The following is a 21,235-nucleotide window of genomic DNA, read 5'->3' as shown; positions in this document are numbered from 1 at the left end:
TGAACGCTCACAGTTAAAGGGCCAGGGCACCGGCCCCCTGCACAGGCTGAATGAATAGCGCAGCGGCCGGCTGCGCTATTCTTGCAGCCACTGCTGAGGGCCGGTGCACATGGGGGCAAGGAGCGGCGGCCCCCGGATTGGTAATACTGGCAGCCCAGCGGGCATTTGCCCGCTTTGCCAGATTACCAATCCGGGCCTGGTTGAGAGCAGAGATGGACTTAACAGCTCGGAGACAGGTGTTTTTTTTTTTTTTTGTTTTTTTTTTTGTATCTGTAGCAGAAAGCAGCAGGCTCAAAACTGAGGAAATGGGATAAAAAAAGGTAAAGACATGTATGGAATGAATATTTAGTCTCCAGGAAGGGGGATGATTCAACATATATTTTACCTAATCGGATAACCCCTTTAAAGTAACATAAAAAGAAGAGTGGACTTTAGGGGTCAAATAGCCCCTTCTGAATATAAAGTTAGATAGCACAAAGAAACATTGAGGTGATAAATAACAAAGTTTAATTTCTATAGGACTTATTGAAGCATACACCTGTTGGTCATCCAGACTACCCCTTACTGCAAGATGCGCTTAGAATTTCCCAAAACTTCCTGTCCAGCATCAATGAAGAGATCACACCACGCCGACAGTCAATGACTGTTAAAAAAGGAGAGGTGAGTGACTGCTGGGGGGAATTATTGTCATTTAGAAATGGCTAGGATGTAAGAGTGTGGACCAAGACCACATTGATATATTCACATATTTCCACATTTTGACCTATTATATTTTTCACTATGAGGCTATGCTTTTCAGTATTCTAAATAAAACCAGAGTCAAGATGCTATCCTTGTACTTTTGGCCCATGTTTACTCTTCTGATGTTACCCATCAAAGTGAAGTGCATAAAGTGCATGAAGTTGTTTTACACATGATTAGGCTACGTTCCCACAGCGTAAGAGACCGGCCCTTCTGTGAACGTTCACGGAACGGCCGATCTCTGAAAAGATCATCCCGGCGGGTACTGCAGTACCGGCCGGATGATCTTTTGGGCCGCAGAATTCTGATGCGGGCGCTTTTGAGCGAACAGCCGGATCCGCTCGCTCCACAGTGTGAGCTGACATGGGTTTCTGCGGCGGCCATTCACTGAATAGTGGCCGCAAAAAACTGACATGTTAGTTGTTTGCGGCGCCGCGAGAGATCCTAGCCGGAGCGTATACCATGTGTATACGCTCCGGCCGGGATCCCATAGAAGAATAGACAATGGTTATTTTTGCAAAAAGTACAGTCGTTGTTGCCGATTTCAACAACGGCGGTACTTTTACGAAAACGATACGTTGTGTGAACATAGCCTAAAAGTGTAACTATCATGTAAACAAACAAGCAGCGTAGCACACTGTTCCTATAACACCTAAAGAAGTGAATGGGGCAGCATGTCTTTGTTTTGCTACCTCTCCATTCTTTTTCCTCCTGCATATGGGCCCTTAGGGGACCCTGTTCTGGAGTTGGAGGTGGGAATGCCATAAAGATTTGAGTTGGGAATAAGATATTCCATAAACTTTCTATGGCTTTTATAGGTACTCTTAAAACATTAAGGGTACAGACAAAGAGGGACACTTGTGGTTCAGTCAATGAAAATTTTACAGACATTTCTATACTTTTTCATTCAAGGTTGCATCCAAACATACAGGATCTGCTGCAGATTGATGCATTTAGTTACATAGATATCTGCAAATCTGCAGCAGATCCTGTATGTGTGATGTATCCTTAGATCCCAGTCACACATCAGTAACCTTGTCTGTAATTACGGACCCGCAACTGCGGACAGGATTGCCTATGTGTTTCAGTAACTGTTCACATTTTCAGGGACCCACTGTCAGATAGGTGACACCTACAGTGTGAAAGAGGCCAGAATGTCTCTTGATTCATCCGATTATAACAATTTTCAGGATCTAACTTGCACCACATGATGGAATAATATTCAAGTTTGAGTCTAATATACAGTAAGAAACCAGACACTTTCTAGAGCAACATAAAAAGTTCATTAATGCCAATCTAATCCCAAGGTCAAAAAGAGGGACATGTAAGTGGCAAAGAAGGATGTGGGTCAAAAGTAGGGACTGTCCCTCCAAAAGAGGGACACTTAGGAGGTATGGATTTGTAAAGTATATAAACTTTATCAATCTGAAAACCTCCTATGTCTCTTCTAGAAAAAAAGAACAGTCACAGGTCAAAGCTGAGGTCTCCTGCACTCTCATTTTAGCGATGGGGGGGGTCTCTCCAGACTGAATTTTAAAATGTGGCTGTAAAGCATCAATTTTTCAGAGTAATAGGTAACCTTTAAGGTTTTGTAGACACAAGCTGGAAATCATCCATTTAGATGTTCCTCTTGACATATGTTTTACTGTAGCTTTCTTGTGTAAACAAAAGGTTGCTCTCTGGTGCCACCTACTGGAGGAAATTGGTGGTAACTCTTCCTTCTCGGAATTTCTGACTTGGCTAATAATCCCCAGTCATATTTCAAAGAACAACCTTTTAATTTTCTGGAGATTTTTATAGTTATCTGTATTACATTACTTTAATGCTATATGCTTCTTTTTCTCATTTCTTTAATAGCATCGGCAGCTTTTGAAGGACAGTTTTATGGTAGAACTGGTAGAAGGAGCTCGAAAGCTGCGACATGTCTTCCTTTTTACTGATCTCCTCCTGTGTGCAAAGTTAAAGAAACAGATAGGAGGGTATGAGGCTAGTTTTTTAAGATGTGGTTTTAAAATAAAAAAAATAAAAAAAAGACTGCCATATAAATTTAATATTTAATTTTAATTTAATATCCTCAGGAAAAGTCAGCAATATGATTGCAAGTGGTACATCCCTCTTGCGGATCTGACTTTCCAACCTCTGGATGAAGCAGAAGCTGCACTCAACATTCCCCTTATACAAGATGATGAGCTGGAAGTCATCAAAGTCAAAATTTCACAGCTGAAAAGTGATATCCAAAGGGAAAGGGTACGTCTTGTTCTCATGTAATTAATAAGGGGGGATAATGTAACCTAATGATATAGTAATGAGAAGTCACATTTCCTCCTCCAGGGCCTAATTTATCATGGCGTAAACCATGCAAAAAATCTACACCTCCTCTGGAGCAGTTGTAGATTTTTATTTTTTTTTTTACATCCCTGCGACAGGGTCAGGTCCGGCCAGCTTCACTAAAGGACGTGCACATCTTTGTAAATCCAGCTAGGTAATTGGGGACGAGGTTTTATTTAAGACTAGCATATCAATAAATCAACTTTAGGGTAGCTTTACATGTACTGGATCCGCAGCTGATTTTACGCTGCAAGTTTACGGCGAAATCCGCTGCGGATCCGGTAGTGTGAAGCTGAATGAGTCCCATACATGCAGCGGAGGCTCTGGCTCCCCAATCAGTGCTGCCGTGCACTGATTGGCTGATGAGGAGCAACGGGAGTTGGGAGCTGCGGCCGGCTGGCGGCGGGGGAGTTAATGGGGCCGGGTCCCATACAGGCAACGGATCCGCTGCCTGTATGGGACCCATTCAGCTCACACTACAGGATCCGCAGCAGATTTCGCTGCAAACTCGCAGCTTGAAATCCGCTGCGCATCCGGTACATGTGAATGCAGCCTAAAGAAAAAGTCCAGGCTCTGACCTTGTTTTTTTTAAAAGCCGGGGAAAGAGCATAACAGGCACCTTCCCGGCTCTAGTGCCGGAGTCCGTTGTCATCTGTTCCAGTTTCCAGTCCCAGGCTGCTTCTAGGGACCTGGGACATGGCGTGTCAAGCATGCCTCGGCTGCTGACTGGCTGAGCGGGCCTGACATGTCACTTCCCAGATCCCTACTCAGACCTAGAAGTGGCCAGAGACCAGAGAGGATGACAGCGGACCACAGATTTGGAGCTGGGGAGGTAAATGCATGTTATGTTCACCCACCTCCTCTGATCCTGGACTTCTCCTTTAAATAAATAAATTTATCTTAATAAATCTTCCCCATTGAACATAACCACAATGATTGACTGAAATATAGAAACATAGAAGATTGTCAGCAGAAAAGGACCACCTGGTCCATCTAGTCTCCCCTCTTAGTGTTTCATTTCTCATTAGGATAGATATATGTTAATTCCAGGCAGGTTTACATTCTGTTTTTTTGTATTCTTTTTCTTCTTGACTTTAGAAAACAACCAAGGGGGGAAAGGGTCTGGAGCGGTTACGCAAGAAGCTTTCAGAACAAGAGTCCATGTTGCTGATGTTGTCACCAAGTATGGCTTTCCGTGTGCACAATCGCAATGGCAAGGTGACTTTGAATCACACCTAGTATCTCATCACTTTTAGGATCAGTCGTATCATATCAGCCTGGTGACTCTCTTGCCTATAACGGCGATGGATGCCTTTGCACTAAATTGTATTGTTTAAAAAGATTCTCAATTTTGCATTTAGAAAACTAATAATAGTCTTCATTAAACATTTCCTACAATTTAGCTACTACTCAAAGAAAGATTCTATAAGTCTACCAGATAGATTCTCAACATTAGAGATAGCAGCAGGGAAGGATAGATTGTGGACAAGGACAGAGAGTCCTTTATAGGTGGTGATAGAGAGGAGAGAAGATACAAGGCATTCTGCAGGAAAGAATCACATAGTAAAAGAGAAACAAAGCATAATTTTAATTAAAACCTGTGGAGAAGGTGATTTTGCACCACAATAAGTACAATACAAAAAAAAAAAAAAGTTTTTTTTTTTTTTTGTAAAGGTGTTCATTGTCTTCAACTTTTCATTTTTCACAGGGCTACACAGTTCTAACATGGTCAGACTATGAACGGGCTGAATGGGGAGAACATATACGAGAACAGCAGAAGAAATGTTAGTATACATCTGGTACATGTACACGATTTTTTTATTGTATTTTTTTTTTCTGGTTTACTTAGTGTTTTCCTTTTTTCTCCAGGTATCAAAAGCTTCTCTCTTACCTCACTTGAAATTCAAATGTTAACCAACTCCTGTGTGAAGCTACAGACTGTACATAGGGTTCCCCTGACCATTGGGAAAGAAGGTGAGAACAACTGGAGGCGATGGGGGGAAATAACAGTGATGCAAGTGGTGCCTGATCTCACTGGACTTAATGTGTTGTCTTCTTCTGATCTGAATGTATTTTATTCCTACAGATGATGAGTCTTCTGGTCTTTATGGGTTCTTGAATGTTATTGTCCACTCCGCTTCTGGATTCCAGCAGAGCTCAAGTGAGTGAGATTGTCCCCTCCCTATCGCACAGGAAAATGAAAAAAATTCCCAGTATCTGTAAACATAGTTCACACATGAATTTGGCATTTTTGTTGCTTCCAACAGATCTGTTCTGCACTTTAGAAGTTGATTCCTTCGGATATTTTGTTAACAAAGCGAAGACGCGAGTTTACAGGAATACCACTGAACCTAGCTGGAATGAGGTGAGGATTCTGTGCACCTTTCTCCCTGTACCAGACCCAGAAAACATTTTGCTTTGTAGCTGCTGTCAAGAGGTACACTTTTTATTTTTAAAAACACATAGAATAAACAGTCATTTACAATATCTGCAACCTCATAGGTCAGGAGAGCTTTAAAGCGACTCTGTACCCACAATCTGACCCCCCAAACCACTTGTACCTTCGGATTGCTGCTTTTAATCCAAGATCTGTCCTGGGGTCCGTTCAGCAGGTGATGCAGTTATTGTCCTAAAAAACAACTTTTAAACTTGCAGCCCTGTGGCAAACTGCCGTGGCCTAGAGTATCTTTGCCCTAACCTTGCACCACCCCTCGACCCTCCTCCTCCCCCTCCTCATCATTAGAAATGCCACTGGCAGGAGTTTTCCTATTCCTCTGCAGTGAAAACTGCATCGGTGCCTTTACGATCCAGCCCATGTGCCAAGTTCTTACAGCTGATGAATAGGAGAATACCTGCCTGGAGCATTCCTAATGATGAAGAGGGTGGGGAGGAGGGACAGAGAGGTTGTGCCAGCCTAATGCACAGACACTCTAGGCCACGCCAGTTTGGTACAGGGCTGCAAGTTTAAAAGTAGCTTTTTAGGACAATAACTGCATCATCTGCCGAACGGACCCCAGGACAGATCTTGGATTAAAACCAGCTATCTGAAGGTACAAGCGGTTTGGGGGTGCAGATTGTTGGTACAGGGTCGCTTTAAAGTGTAGGTGTCACAATGTGCCACTTCCGGATCAGCAGCGAGATCCACTGCTAATACAGAATTTGGTGTCTCCGTGGATATGGAGACTCAATGAGCCAGTATTGCGCGTATTACAGTCTCATTGCGTCTCCGTATCCATGGAGACTCTAACTACCGAATTAGCAGTGGATCTTGCTGCTGATTCAGAAACACATCGTGACACCTACACTTAGAAGCTTTCCTGACCTATGAGGTTGCAGATGTTGTAAATGACTGTTTTCTATGTGTTTGCAAAAAAAAAAAAAAAAACTCTACGTTATCTTGTGTGTTGCACATTGGATAAAGTGTGTACCTCTTGACAGCAGCTACAGAGCCATGTGAAATTCGTTGTATAAATTAGCTAATCCATTTAATAAAAGCAACAATTCTTCCTTCCCAAACCTCTTGATGTTAATGGATATGGTGGTGAGAATGAAATAAATGTTTGCGTAAAAACTCAGACATTGAAAATTCAGCATCCTAAATATTTTTAGATGTTCAAAATAAAGCACACACATGCATACTTATTTGTATTGCATTGTGAGAACAAATCACTGTAATGTTTTTGTAGGGGCACAATCAGCAAACTTATGGTCCTTTCACATGGCCTGATCCTTGTATCATTGGTGCAGCCATGGAAGCTGACAGCACAGAGATGCATATATTTAGTTTCCAGATCACAAGCAGCAGTGTATGCTTACCTTCTGCGCTGTTTGTGTTCCGGCTCTCCCATCCTGTATCTTCATGCCCACCTCCTCCGGCTGTCAATCATTCAGGAGGAGGCAGCAGCATGAAGATACAGCAGAGGAAGGGAGAGCCAGAGAGCAGGATGCCGGATCACAAGCGGAGCAGAAGGGTAAAGTTCCTTTTACACGACTTAACATGGAGCTGTGCAAGGATGCAAATGGAGCTTGTTTACAGTGCCTTTACACACCGCACAATAAATCAAGCAGCCTGGGCGCACAAACAGTTATTTTATCATTTGTGTGGCCATGAAAAGTGACAGCACAGATGCATATATCTATGCTGTCAGCTGCTTTTTGCAATGGCTAACTGGGGAGGATCCTAGTTTGATTGCATCCCTCTTATTACTTAGGCTGGGTTCATGCTGTGTTTTTGCAGTCCATTTTTTTTCATCTGTTTAATGCATCCATTTTTCTATTGACTTCCATTATAAAAAAAAAAAAAAAAAAAGGATCAAAAACGCATCAACATATCTGTTTTTTTTGTTTTGGTTTTTTTTTAGTTTGTGTGTGTGCTCAAAAAGTGCATGCGTTTGAATCTTTTTGCTTTTTTTTTTTTAAATGGAAGTAAATGGACAATTGGATCAAAATGGATGCATGCAAATGCATCCATTTATTTAATCTGTTTTTTGTATTAAACAGATTGCCAAAACGCAGAGTGAACCCAGCCTTACATCTGCCCAGAAAAAGCATGAAGGAGGAGGTTTTTTTTTTTTTAAGACAGACAGCCCCATTGATTCGATGACTGATTACAATTGCTTTAGATGGATAGTTCTATTGCTCTTTCAAAGCAAACTCCACTGATTTCTCGATTTGCAGGAATTTGAAATAGAACTAGAGGGCTCCCAGACCTTGCGAATCCTGTGCTATGAAAAGTTCTACAATAAAAATCGACCGCTGAGGGAGGATATTGGTGAAAGCAGTGAACGCATGGTGGCCAAGGGGCAGGTGCAGGTAAGAGATGGCAACCAGCAAATGGAAGCAGGATGATGCATGTCCGTTCAAAATGAATGTGATGAGATACTACCTTGTGTAGAGTCTTACCTATGCGTCAAGGATTCCACTGATTTTAGGCTTCTTGTTACAGTTGGAGCCTCAGCTTGTTATGGGAAAGGATTGGCAGCGGTCAGTGGTCTCCATGAATGGGGTAAGTTCTTACAGTAAGAAGAATGCTGAGGTGCATAGTGTTCAATGTGTTTGTCAAAATGATGCCCAAGGCTTTGTTCAGCGTACACATTGATAGGAGTCTTGACATATGCGGCATATGCTTCGCTTTGGCTGTCCAGGCATGATGGGAATTGTAGTTTTGCAACAGCTGGAGGGCAGAAGGTTCCACATCCCTGGTAAAACATATACCTTTTATAATGCATTAATAAATGTTAAAAAAAGAAATATACATGTTTTTCTGCAGGACCCAGCTGAATGGAATAGCATGGAGATCTGCACTGTTCTATCCAGATCAGTAAAAATATTTTTCTTTCAAATCAGCTGGTTTCAGAAAGTTCTATAGATTTGTAATTTACTTCTATTTCAAAATCTCAAGTCTTCCCATACTTATCAGCTACTGTATGTCCTGCAGGATATGTTGTTTTCTTTTCAATCTGACACAGTGCTCTCAGCTGACATCCCTGTACGAGACAGGAACTGTCCAGTGGCGCAAAGCTTTTCTATTGGGATCTGCTGCTCTGGAGAGTTCCTGTCTCAGACTGAAGTGGCAGCAGAGATCAATGTGTAAGATTGAAAAGAATACATTTCCTGCAGGACATACAGCAGCTGATAAGTATGGGAAGGCTTGAGATTTTAAAATAGAAGTAAATTACTAATCTACATAACTTTCTGAAACCAGTTGATTTGAAAGAAAGAGATTTTCTCTGGATAACCCATTTAAAGGGATTATCCAGCATTAGAAAAACATGCCCACTTTCTTCCAGAAACAGCACCTCTCTTGTCTCCAGTTTGGGTGCAGGTTTTGCAACTCAAGTTCCATTGAAGTGAAGGGAGCTTAATTGCAAACCACACCTGAACTGGAGACAAGAGTGGTGCTGTCTCTGGAAGAAAGTGGCCATGTTTTTCTAAGGCTGGATAACCCCTTTAAATAGATTCTGCTGGACACTAATGCATATGATCCCAGCCTACACTTCCCTTTCCCATGCTTCATACTCCACCCTATTTACACCAGTGTGTACTCCTTGCTGACCCCATGGATTTCTAGAACTCCGATTTATTTCTCTGTAGATAGAGGTCAAACTATCGATGAAGTTCACAAGCCGAGAGTTTAGCCTGAAGCGCCTTCCATCTCGAAAACAAACAGGGGTCTTTGGAGTGAAAATTGGCGTTGTAACCAAGTAAGTTTTAGTGTGTAACATTGTAAGTACATAAATATCTTAAGGGTATAAACCCACACACCGTATATGCAGCAGATATGCAACAAATACGCAGCAGATTTGTTGGTACAGATTTGATGCTGTGTTCAGTTATTTAGATCTAATCTGCTGCGATTTTGCTGCGAGTTTGCTGCGAGTTTGCTGCGTATCGCAGCAGTAAATATGCTGCATATACGGTGTGTGGGTTTATACCCTAAATGTGATGGGCCAATTGGCATCTGTCTCATGAGGGTTTTTGCCTTCCTCTGGATCAACACTATAGGGTTTTACTGTAGTTTGAAATTAATGGACTTTTGTCTTTTTTCAACCTTATCAACTATGTAACGACAGTAATACCTCTGTTCTCGAACTTAATCAGTTCTGGAAGGCTGTTACAGAACCGAGCAGTTTGAGAACCGAGCTCTGTGTTCCCATAGGGAACAATGTAAATATCTGTAATCAGTTTTTACACTCCATCGGTCAGATGCAGAGCACCCGGCCCACAGAGTGTAAAGAGTAGCAGTAAGTAGTGGTGCATCTTGCACCACTACTTGCTTTAAAGGAGCGGGGATTCCCGTCATTATGATGGGAATCCCCGCTCCTTTACAGTGTGTTCCCCACAGTGGAAGCAGAAGTAGGTGGCATTTTGAACTCGCCATGCTGCCCTTACTTCTCCTCGCTGCGGGGAACAGCTTCTCCATCTCTAGGCTGCCGGCGGCCTGGCGATAGGTGCTGGCAGCTGGGGCAGGCTGGAAGAGCTGTACTCTATAGCGAGGAGCGGCAAGTTCAAACAGCCACCCACTTCTGCCTCCACTGCGGGGAACACCCCTTTAGAGTGGGGATTCCCCTCATTATGAAGGAAATCTCCTCCCCTGTGACCTTGGTGTTCCCAAACGCTTCACTATCTGTTAGCTGTACAATAGTTCACTGAGCCACTAAGATTGGTGTGACTGGGGCCCTGAACATTGCCTTTTACTTGCAGTAAGTGTAACTGTATTTATTGTCAGGCGGGAGCGATCCAAGGTGCCATACATAGTCCGGCAGTGCGTGGAGGAGATTGAGAGGCGTGGCATGGAAGAAGTTGGTATCTATCGAGTTTCTGGTGTGGCCACAGATATTCAAGCACTGAAAAATGCCTTTGATTCAAGTAAGTAATATGAAATTGACATACAGGGCAGTGGGAACCTGTCACTGGGGACGCGGGCACAGAGCCCGCCTGACCTCCCGGTGCAGCCTCCGGATACTTACCATTTCCGGCAAGTCCTGTTCCTGGAGCCGGTCCCGGGACGAAGATATCAGTGCCCGAAGCCGTGCGTGCGTGCTGCAGAGATGAGTCCGATGCCCATAAAGAATGATGGCTTCATTCATTCTTTATGGGCATCGGACTCATCTCTGCAGCGCGCACGCACGGCTTTGGGCGCTGATCTCTTGGTCCCGGGACCGGCTCTAGAAACAGGACTCACCGGAAAGGGTAAGTATCCGGGGGCTGCACCGGGGGTCGGGCGGTCTCTGTGCCCGCATCCCCAGTGACAGGTTCCCTTTAAATTTACCAGTAGTGGAAGCTACCTGCATAGCTTATACAATCTCTGTAAGGAAAACTGTTAAGGGCGTTTTACACAGGGCGATCATCGTAAACAAGCGTTCCTAGAAACTAGGGATGGTCCGAACTCTCCGAGGTTTGGGTTCGTATGAACCCGAAAGCTCGGCATCAGATTCCCGCTGTCTGCCCGCTCCGTGGAGCGGGCGGATCCAGCGGGAGGACCGACTGGAAAACTAGGATTATGGCTATGGCTGTATCCCAGTTTTCCAGGCGGTCCTCCCGCTGGATCCGCCCGCTGCACGGAGCGGGCAGACAGCGGGAATCATTACCGAGAGTTCGATTCGGACCATCCCTACTAGAAACACTCATTCGGCTCATAATTGGCCCAAGTAAAAGCAGTGATCAGCCGAGGAGCAGGAAAACACCTGATCCTTTGCTGGTCCCATCTTTAGAGCTCACTTCAAACACAGGAGATGTGCAGCTGATAGCAAAAATTAAACTGAGAGCTCAGATAGGCATATATCCTCTTCCCAGATACCATCACATAAGTGTATACTTACCATCAGTTCCGCTGTGATCCTGCATCTTCACCTTCTTCTTGACAGTGCTACATGTGTCCTGATCCCGACCCACTGTGCGGCCACTTTATCTCCCGTCCCTGCTCCTCTAGAATGATTAACAGCTAGAGGAGTCGGGTGGGAGGTACAGCAGCCAGAGAGCAGGATGAAAAGACTGTGACACTTTCAGGAAGGAGGTGAAGATGCCGGATTACAGCAGCTCAGATAGTAAGCATACACTGCTGATGTGATTGCATCTTGAAACTGGCAGCACAGATATATGCATTGCTGTGCTGTCCGGTTCCCTTCTTTTAATGGCCGCCCAAAAGAAACAGGGATTGTTTGTGCGACCTGGCTTCTTGATAAATTGCGCCATGTAAAGGCACTGCAAACGAATGTTGATCTCGCTGATCAGCACTCGTTCATGACCTTGCACTGCCTCATGTCGGGTTGTTTAAAAGGATCCTTACTTGGTGCTATTGAAGATCTTTTACAGGCCAGTCATACAAACCAGTGTCCCACTATATCTTTGTAATGGTCACTGGTGAACGTTGCCACATAGTCCCTAATAAAGATTTTCTCCTGTACGCTTGTGCCATATAGGATATTCAGTGTCATGGTTTCATTGTCATTTTTTAAGATAACAAGGATGTTGCCATCATGATGAGTGATATGGACGTCAATGCCATTGCTGGAACCCTCAAACTATATTTCCGGGAGCTACCAGCACCTCTTTTTACTGATGAGTTATATCCCAACTTTGCAGAAGGAATTGGTGAGTTGTTCTCTAGACTGCCCGTCCTTATTGTGAACGTTCGTGTAGGTGCGATCAGCTACCAACATTCACCGAGTCTCTTCTTTTCTCAGCCCTATCTGACCCCGTTGCCAAAGAGAGCTGTATGTTGAATTTGCTGCTGTCCTTGCCAGAACCCAACCTGGTCACCTTCCTCTTCCTTCTTGACCACCTCAAAAGGTAAATCTAATTACTTTTCTTTTTTTATGTTTCATATTCTTTTCTTACAGATCTTCTTGCTGGATCAAGATTACAGTGGTGCCTTGGATTCTGAGCATAATTCATTCCGGGGCCGTGCTTGTAATCCAAATCCACTCTTAAACCAAAGCAAATTTTCCCATAAGAAATCACTGATATGCAGACAATTTGTTCCACACCCCAAAAATCATAAATATTTTTATTCTGAATAACATGTAGAACAGATGAAACAAACAATGAGAAACAGCTTGATATGCAATTATAAGTTACTGTAGAGTATAGCAATCAGCATGTAGAGTATAATGTATAGTAAGAGCAAAAACCTGGAAAAACAGCAGCAGTTTGTAGATACAGGATGGAACTGTAGATCCCCATAATGCAGTAGTGTAGTACAACAGGCTAGAATAGAGAAGTAGGGCTGCTGTCAGAGGTCTGTGTGGTCACATGATAGCAATGGGGAAGGGGTGTGTGTGTTTAGTATGGACCAAGAATCACAGAGCTGTGCAGGAGGACAGTGACAAAGACTTTATATACAGCAGTTTGAATGGCTGAGTGTAAGTGCAGGCACATTATAGCAGCAGTGTGTGTAGCTGAGTGTGAGTGCAGGCACATTATAGCAGGAACGGAGAGGGACGGAAACACAAGGGCTGACAGAGACTGCAGGGAGCAGGAAGGAATGAGCAGGGTATATGTGGGCACAATATAGCAGCACTCTTTGTCCAGGGAGAGAGGGGTTACAGCTATGTAGAGATTACCTCCACAGTCCTGTCCCCTGATGTAAGCCCCAGCCTGAAGTGGATCTGCCATGATTTAGAAGGTGAGGGAGACTTCCTGGGTCAGAGTACAGTGCTGTAGACCCCGCTATGCAGACCATGCCCCTCCCCCACTCCCCTTCCCACCCAGTACAGGGAGCTCTTAAACCAAAGCAATGCTCTTAAACCAAGTTACAATTTAAAAAAAACTGTGAGCTCTTCTTGCAAAACGCTCTCAATCCAAGTTACTCTTAAACCGAGGTACCACTGTACTTGTCTGGTTTTAATCCCGTCTTACAATTAAATAACAAAATAGAAAGCTTTAATTTGTGTAAACTTCGGGTCCAGTATCTCCATATTAGGTGAACCTTGCTAGAACGACGGTATTTCTCATGTTTTATATTTAGAAATCAGAAACAATAGAGGCCTTCTTGGTGATCTATGCAGAGTTTTAGCCTACATACCCCACCTCTCTCCTCTATCTTTCAGTTTGGTAATGTAGATGGAAGACTGCTGGGCAGGGTTGTCTCCCTCTGTATCTTGTTAAACTAGTGGCAAATTGCATGCCTCTCCATTGGTTCATTCACACGTCTGTAGGGCTGTCCATAGCCGCAGACCCATAGCTACCTGGATTGAGGAGGCTTAGGAGGCACGGTTTCCAATGCATTTATCCCTATGCGTGTGGGAACACTGCCTAAGGAATAATCATTATTGTCTAGTTATCTTATTGTACAAGCATTGTATCCCACAGTCACATATTATTGGCTGTGTTTTACATAGACTGGGGGGGGGGGTGTAGAGTTTAAACCATGGGTCTCCAAACTGCGGCCCTCCAGCTGTTGCAACACCACAACTCCCATCATTCCTGGACAGCCAAAGCTTTGGATTTGGCTGTCCAGGCATGATGGGAAATGTAGTATTACAACAGCTGGAGGGCCGCAGTTTGGTGACCCAGGGGTTAAATGTAGAGTAAAGGGGTTAAATGTAGATTGTCACTGCCCAAATATGCATGAACCCAAATCTACACGTCCTATTCTAAGGTGCATATATTATGTGTGTGTATTTATCTTTTTTTTTTTTTTTTGTTAACAGAGTGGCTGAGAAGGAGAGTCAGAATAAGATGTCCCTCCATAACCTTGCCACAGTCTTTGGTCCAACTTTACTCCGCCCTTCAGAAAAAGATAGCAAGATCCCTACCAACCCTACTCAGGCGATCAGTATGGCAGACAGCTGGAGTTTAGAAGTGATGTCACAGGTAATATTCAGGGCGGGGGCAACTTTTTTTTTTTTTTTTTTTTTTACAATTTCATGCTAAATTCTAAATTTGATCCAACTTTTATTTATTTATATTTTTTTACCACTGTTATCCCAGCATATTGCTTTAGTTGATAATGTTGGGCTGGGGTTTGATGGGACATAGGCAAACAGAAGATTCTTGGCAGAAAAAGATCACTTGGTCCATCTCATCTGGTTATATTATTTCATCTCATATTATCTTAGGATAGATATATCTTAATCCCAGGCAGGTTTACATTCAGCTACAATAGATTTACCAACCACATCTGCTGGAAGTGTTTTCCAAGCATCTACTACTCTTTCAGTAAAATAAGACCTTTACAGAATATGTGACATTTAACTTCTAACTGCATAGTAAACAGTGGGTATCATTGCAGACATTAGGCCTTTTGCTGTAACGCCACCAGGCGGTACTCAAAGGTATTACAATACTGGCTGACTGCAGCGCCCCAGTTGTACCCACACTGCTTACCGCTTCAGGTCTCAGTCCTGCCTGCTCCTCTCTGCTGCTATCCTTGCTCAGTCTATGGGAGCCGGCACCCTCCCAGCCTGTGACCTCTATGGTGCGTATGCACTCTGCCTTCTGCATTTAAACAGCCAGTGTACTCCTAATCATTCTTCCTTCTTCTGTCCTGTTTCGCCTGCATCTTTTTAAGGGCCCTATTCCACCGGACGATTATCGTTCAGATTATCGTTAAATCGTTCGAATCTAAACGATAATCGTTCGGTTGAAATGCAGTTAACGATTAACGACCGAACGAGAAATCGTTGATCGCTTTATAAGACCTGGACCTATTTTTATCGTTGCTCGTTCGCAAAACGTTCGCAAATCGTTCGCATTGAATAAGACATCGTTCGGTCGTTCGCAATAGATACGAACGCAATAGCGAAGAAATACGGAAGAAGAAACGATCGCAATTACGATCATAAGTAACGATTATCGTTCCATGGAAATGAGTGAACGTTTTCAGGTCTTTCGCAATAGCGGTCGTTTGAGATCGTTAATCGTTAACGATTATGCTAACGGTAATCGTCCGGTGGAATAGGGCCCTAAAGCTCATCTGCCCGTTCCTCCTTGCCTGAGCATTGTCGGTTCCTTGTTTTCCTGAAGGAAGGTGTGGTTCTGTATCTGCCATTCTGTGTATCATGACCTGGCTTGCTGACTACACACATCTTGCCTTTTTTTCTGGTGCCTTGTCTGGTTCTTAACACCATGCTTCTGGAGTACCCTGGCATCCTCTAGTCACAGAAATCCAGCTTCCCCATCCTGGAGCGGGATGAAGGGCAAAGACCTAGTGAGAACTTAAGACTCCACTCCCTGCCGTCCCCCAAAGTCAAATCAGTTGGCTAGCACAGTGCGTCCACATCCACTGCCCTTTACACACACTGCTGTGTTCAGTCCATGAAACGCAGTATGTAAGCTGGCTTCATTTCAAGAACTGAATGTACATCCTCGCTGTATCCTAACGAATTATGATGCGCCAAGCTTCAAACGTTCGGAGTGCTACCCTACCAGACTGACAAAGCTTTGCAAGTTCTGTCACGTGTTAGTTCAGGAGCTCTTGCATCATAATGCAGTAAGCCGACTGTGTTCCACAGACTGAACACTGTCATGTGCTAGCAGCCTTAAAGGAGTACTCCAGGAAAAAACATTTATATCAAATCAACTGGGGCTACAAAGTTATATAGATTTTTAATTTACTTCTATTAAAAATCTTGAGTCTTCCAGTACTTATCAGCTGCTATATGTCCTGCAGGAAGTGGTGTATTGTTTCCAGTCTGGAGAGCAGGTGAGATTTTCCATGGGGATTTGTTACTGCTCTGGACAATCCCTGACATGGACAGAGGTGGCAGCAGAGAGCACTGTGTCAGACTGGAAAGAATACACCACTTCCTGCAGAACGTACAGCAGCTGTTAAGTACTGAAAGACTTAATATTTTTTAATAGAAGTAAATTACAAATCTCTAACACCAGTTGATTTAAAAAAAGAAAAACTTTGCTGGCGTACCCCTTTAAATAAACCATCTATAGTGTCAGGTAGGGTATTCGTGAATCTGCCCCCAAATCTACGCTAGTGGGATGTAACTGGCTCGGAATTAGGTTGGAGAATCCTCTGGTGTCCAGATTCACCATGGTGTTGGAATACACATTGCTAAAAAAAAAATTAAAATTAAATTATATATATATATATATATATATATATATATATATATATATATATATATATATATATTATAAAAATATTATTATTTTTTTTTTCCCGCTTACCCATTTGTAACCTGTTTTGCGCCTTGATGATGTCCTAACCTGTTCTTCCTTTGGTTCTCTTCTCTTTCAGGTGCAGGTTCTGTTGTATTTTCTACAGCTAGACACTATCCCCACCCCAGACAGCAAACGTCAGAGCATACTCTTCTCAACTGAAGTGTAACCGCGCACACTCCACTCCACCCGCTCTCCATATTACTGCCGCTGAAGGAGACGTGCTGCCTCTCTGGGCTTTCTAGCCGGCCTTTTAACCCTTTGCAGGAGAATGAGGGACACTGATCTTACTTGGCTCAATACGAGGCTTGCACTAGAAGATTACTGGCACTAAGGGTGCTTGATTTTTTTTAATTTATTTATTTATTAGCTAATAGATGAATCTGTAGCTCAGCAGTGGACCCCACGGCTTCCATCCCCTCAGACACGGACGTCCCTATCTGTTCAGGAAACTAAAAAGATTCGAAGGATTTTCTTCAGATCTCTGCAATAAACCCCATGCTTTTTTCTTTTTTTTTCCCCTCAATCCGGATGGTTCCTTTTGTACAATGTTTAATGCAATCCTGAAACGTCATGTTCTCTGTTTGATTAGAATGTAGATGATCTTGTTAGAAGTCAGAGCCCATACTCAATGCACAGTGTTAACTCGATATATAAAGGCAATAGCTAATGTTTATTCTATCTAGGAGTCTAATAAGCTTCAGTACTTGGCTCGGCCACTAGGTGTCAGGATAGGCCCGCCAAGACAGACCTGCTGCTGAAATAACCTTTCCAATGCTGGATAGATTTCTGAGGTCCACATTTTTTTTAGCACTGGGATGGTCTTTGTATGACTTACCCCCCCCTGTGCCTGTTATTTCAGGTGTATTTGTAGTAGTTTTTAGAACATTTTTTACCGTTTGTGGTATTTGCAGCATGTTTTTAGCTGGTTCTTTTTTTTCTGACTTGGCCGCCTACGTGAAAGAAATGTAGCCAAAAATGTCAGGATCCAGTTTTATGCAGGAAATGTCAGACTGAGTAATACCCAGTAGTGTAAAATGTCATTGGTCATCATAATTGATTCTCTTCCCCTCCCCCCAGCCCCATTGCTATAGACAAGTGTACATCCTACCCACGTTGTACAGCACTGTGCAGCTATCGCTACCTTTTTACATATAGAGGATATGATTGTTGGAAAACGATCTCACGACTTTGGCATAGTTGTGCAGCGCCAACCGGCTGATGCGTGCAGCGTCATTGGATAACTTGTCTACGCTGGGATCTGAAGCCATAAAGTGAGACTTGATTTCAAGTATTTCCTCCACTCAGCAGCTGACGGCATAATGTATTGGACAATGTTACAGACTGAAAGCAGAGCTGGTCTCTGTGTTCAGGTGCTTCATACTGTGGACCACAGGAATTCACTGCCAGAAATGTACATCCATTTCCTCCACATATTTCACTACCCCCGAAGACCAGTTTTAGGTGTGATCTGTACACAGTGAGTACAAAGGCGTGTACTGCCCGTGATGTGCTATGAAGTAGGCTGCCTTGCTTTTGGTGGGGGGATGGGGTGGGGGGTTGCAGGGCAGTTACTGAGCACATATGGTGTATTGTGTGCAGTGTCCCACTATGTGGATCCAGAATCCTCCTGAATGGTATAGAGGAGGAATATAAACCTTCTGCTAAAAAGTAATCTATACTTGGGGGTGAAGGGATTCCTATTGCCTTTCCCACCATGTTCTCTTTAGATAGTGGGATTCTAGATCCTGGAGCTCTCTCTGTCAGTGGACCATTGAGCAGAAATGAATATAAACCCTAGTTGAATGTATTTAGGACCAGCAATATAAAAATGACTCATTCATCAAAACTGTCTGTAACAATGTAACTTGTCTCTTTTGTAGCATCAGAAAATGGACCATGAGCTACTAGATGGATCAGAGTAGCACGAGATTTACTTAATATATAGTTGGTAAACGTAAAAAATGTTATTACCTCCTACCAGACTACACATCCAAATGTATGAAGAAGAACAATTCAGACTATATATTGTCAAAGCTCCATTGAACAATAAACAAATCCTATAAGCTCTAAGGGTATGTGCACACTATGGAATCCATGCGGATCACCTTCATTCTTGTTCATTCCGCGTTCCTGTTCATTCTTTGGGCGGACAGCAGAATCTGCCTGTGCATAGAATGAAGTCTATGCGAGTGGCGGAATCCGGAGTGGGTGAATCGCCCCGAGTTCTATAGTGTGCACAAACCCTTATGGTTTTTTTACACTGCCCAACATGTGGCCGTGCAAGGACACAAACGAGCACCGATCAAGGAGATCTGCACTTGTTTGCAGAGCCTTTAAACTGGATGATTAACTGAGCGGCAGAACTGCACGCACGATTCCTGCATTGTTCATACAGCCATGGAAGAGGTAAGCACAGATATCTATGCTGTCCGTTTTCCAGATCACACAGCAGTGCTTACTTACCTAGTGCTCTGCTGTGCATCCCGCTCTCCAGCAGCTACTGTCTTCAGGCTTCCCCGCCTTCCCCGGCTGTCAATCATTCTGGAGGAGGTAGGGCCTGAAGATACAGCACCTGGACACAAGAGACTGAGAGCAGGATGCTGGATCGCAGCAGAGCACTAGGTAAGTATGCACTGCTGGGTGATCTGGGAACTGACAGCACTGATATATGTATATCTGTGCTGTCAGTTATAATTATCGGCCGCATATTGCCCTGGGGAATGTGCGGCCGATAACAATAAATTTTGAAGCCTACTCTAAAGACACGATCAGCCGAGGATCAGGCGTTTTCCTGCTCCTCCGCTGTTGGATGTTACTTTTACATGGGACTGTTATCAGCCAAAGGAGCAATGCTCCTGGCCTGTAATAATCCGTGTAAAGGGCCTTTTACCGAGTGGCAGCTTATGACATCGATCCAAGTAAGTTTTTACAGATTTGTTCACTTTTAGGTTTACCAATTTGCTGAAAAGTGATATTCAATGTGAACTTTGAATTCGTGCACACACAAGTAGCCTACATTTACAGGCTATCATAGTGTTCTATTTTCCTTCTATCTGTTGCCCTACAAGGCTCGGTATATGGAGCATTATTTTTTACCTGTTGTTCTGATCCATTGGCACTAGTCAGCCAATGACCTGTGATGTGATATTATACAAACCTGGATGGGCAACAAGATCCGAGACCTAATGTTTCCGTACACACTGTAATGAATGCTGCCCTCGTACACAGGACGGTTAGGAGGATTCTGAAAACCACTGAGGTTGGAATGTTTCTGCTGAGGTACGCTTTGCAGATTCGCCCCAATTTTAGGGGTTAAAAAAACAAAACAAAATCATTGTTTGTTTGTTTTTTCTAAAATGGATAAATAATATTTAAAAAGGGAATTTTATTGTATTTGTTTAAATATCCAAAAGCATTTTTAGCCTCTGTTTGTACACAAGCTATACAATAAAACTACAGCTGGAACTAAATTGTGGCTACTAAATTATTGATCACGTATACTTGGACTGGGAAGGATATTCAGGAGGCAATAAGAAGAAGAAGAAGAAGCACACATGAAAAGAAATACTACTAGCAGAAGAATATTACTTCAAGGGCCATTTCTAGAAACTAGTGCAAAGGAACTTAATATATTTAAGTAAAGGAAAAAAAAATATATATAAATTGTGTATGTATATATATATATATATATATATATATATATATATATATATACATACACAAGTTACTCTTAAACCAAGGTACCACTGTATGGAGATATATATATGTATAGAAAATGAACTAGGTGTAGACGGCACTGTGTGGCAGATAGCTCCGGTGGGTGCTCGGCCCTCAGGAGTTAGACCCAAGCTCCTTAGGAATCCAAACAATAGATGGGAAGGCGGCACTCCGAGAATAGTGAAAAAACAGTGGTTTTATTCACCCATAATGTGCAATACAACGTTTCAGTTTCTCGATGAAACCTTTTTCAAGCAACACATACACATGTGAAGGAAGGGGCTGGTATTTAAGGGCCATAAGCTTAGCCCATAATCAGTGACATCATAATTACATGATTATATAAACAATCCACAAAAATACTTATTACAGTGTGCATAATCCCATTATAAACATGATATAGTGTAAAGTGATAGTGGCTAATCCTAAAAATAAAGTCCGATCCTCTAGAGATGCAGCATCGTCCACATAATTCATGATATATCCGACTCATATATACAAAAGGGTTAATGGAAGGAGGTCGTCCCTCACCCAGTATCTTGAATAAACCGCTACTCCTCCACGTGTAGTTCCAGTTTGTAAACATAGGCTCTGCTCATGCGCGGAGGGGTGCAATCAAAGGACTCGTCAGGATGGGCGTCATAACTCACATTCAGTGTCACGGGACCGCGCGTGCGCTCTCCAAACGGAGCGACTGCCATCACTTCCAATGAATGTTCGGAGATTGCGCATGCGCTGTACGCGCTAGGTCTCCACTAGAGCCATCTTGGTTAAGGTCATTGTGTCCCTTAGAGTAAATTCATCAAGGGCAACATCCTTGAGTGGAGTA

At 43.2% G+C, this 21,235-nt stretch overlaps 1 protein-coding gene across 4 annotated transcripts in view; it reads left to right on the top strand.

Annotated features, from left to right (window-relative positions):
• Nucleotides 1-20,147, top strand: part of BCR (BCR activator of RhoGEF and GTPase) — a 52,910-nt gene extending 32,763 nt beyond the window's left edge. For all 4 annotated transcript variants that reach the window (XM_069961202.1, XM_069961201.1, XM_069961203.1 and 1 more), the window contains 16 exons: nucleotides 520-660; nucleotides 2,599-2,720; nucleotides 2,820-2,988; nucleotides 4,168-4,287; nucleotides 4,778-4,853; nucleotides 4,939-5,043; nucleotides 5,156-5,230; nucleotides 5,337-5,434; nucleotides 7,747-7,881; nucleotides 8,015-8,074; nucleotides 9,163-9,272; nucleotides 10,298-10,437; nucleotides 12,028-12,162; nucleotides 12,255-12,360; nucleotides 14,223-14,385; nucleotides 16,766-20,147. In XM_069961202.1, the coding sequence (XP_069817303.1) occupies nucleotides 520-660; nucleotides 2,599-2,720; nucleotides 2,820-2,988; nucleotides 4,168-4,287; nucleotides 4,778-4,853; nucleotides 4,939-5,043; nucleotides 5,156-5,230; nucleotides 5,337-5,434; nucleotides 7,747-7,881; nucleotides 8,015-8,074; nucleotides 9,163-9,272; nucleotides 10,298-10,437; nucleotides 12,028-12,162; nucleotides 12,255-12,360; nucleotides 14,223-14,385; nucleotides 16,766-16,855 (1,845 nt within the window). In that variant the 3' untranslated portion in view covers nucleotides 16,856-20,147. The remainder of the gene's footprint in view (nucleotides 1-519; nucleotides 661-2,598; nucleotides 2,721-2,819; nucleotides 2,989-4,167; nucleotides 4,288-4,777; nucleotides 4,854-4,938; nucleotides 5,044-5,155; nucleotides 5,231-5,336; nucleotides 5,435-7,746; nucleotides 7,882-8,014; nucleotides 8,075-9,162; nucleotides 9,273-10,297; nucleotides 10,438-12,027; nucleotides 12,163-12,254; nucleotides 12,361-14,222; nucleotides 14,386-16,765) is intronic.
• Nucleotides 20,148-21,235: the final 1,088 nt, after the last annotated feature.

Source organism: Dendropsophus ebraccatus, chromosome 3, assembly GCF_027789765.1.
Source record: "Dendropsophus ebraccatus isolate aDenEbr1 chromosome 3, aDenEbr1.pat, whole genome shotgun sequence".
Classification (NCBI taxonomy): domain Eukaryota; kingdom Metazoa; phylum Chordata; class Amphibia; order Anura; family Hylidae; genus Dendropsophus; species Dendropsophus ebraccatus.
Note: the sequence above shows the minus strand (reverse complement) of the source record. Positions and strands in the feature narration are given on the sequence as shown.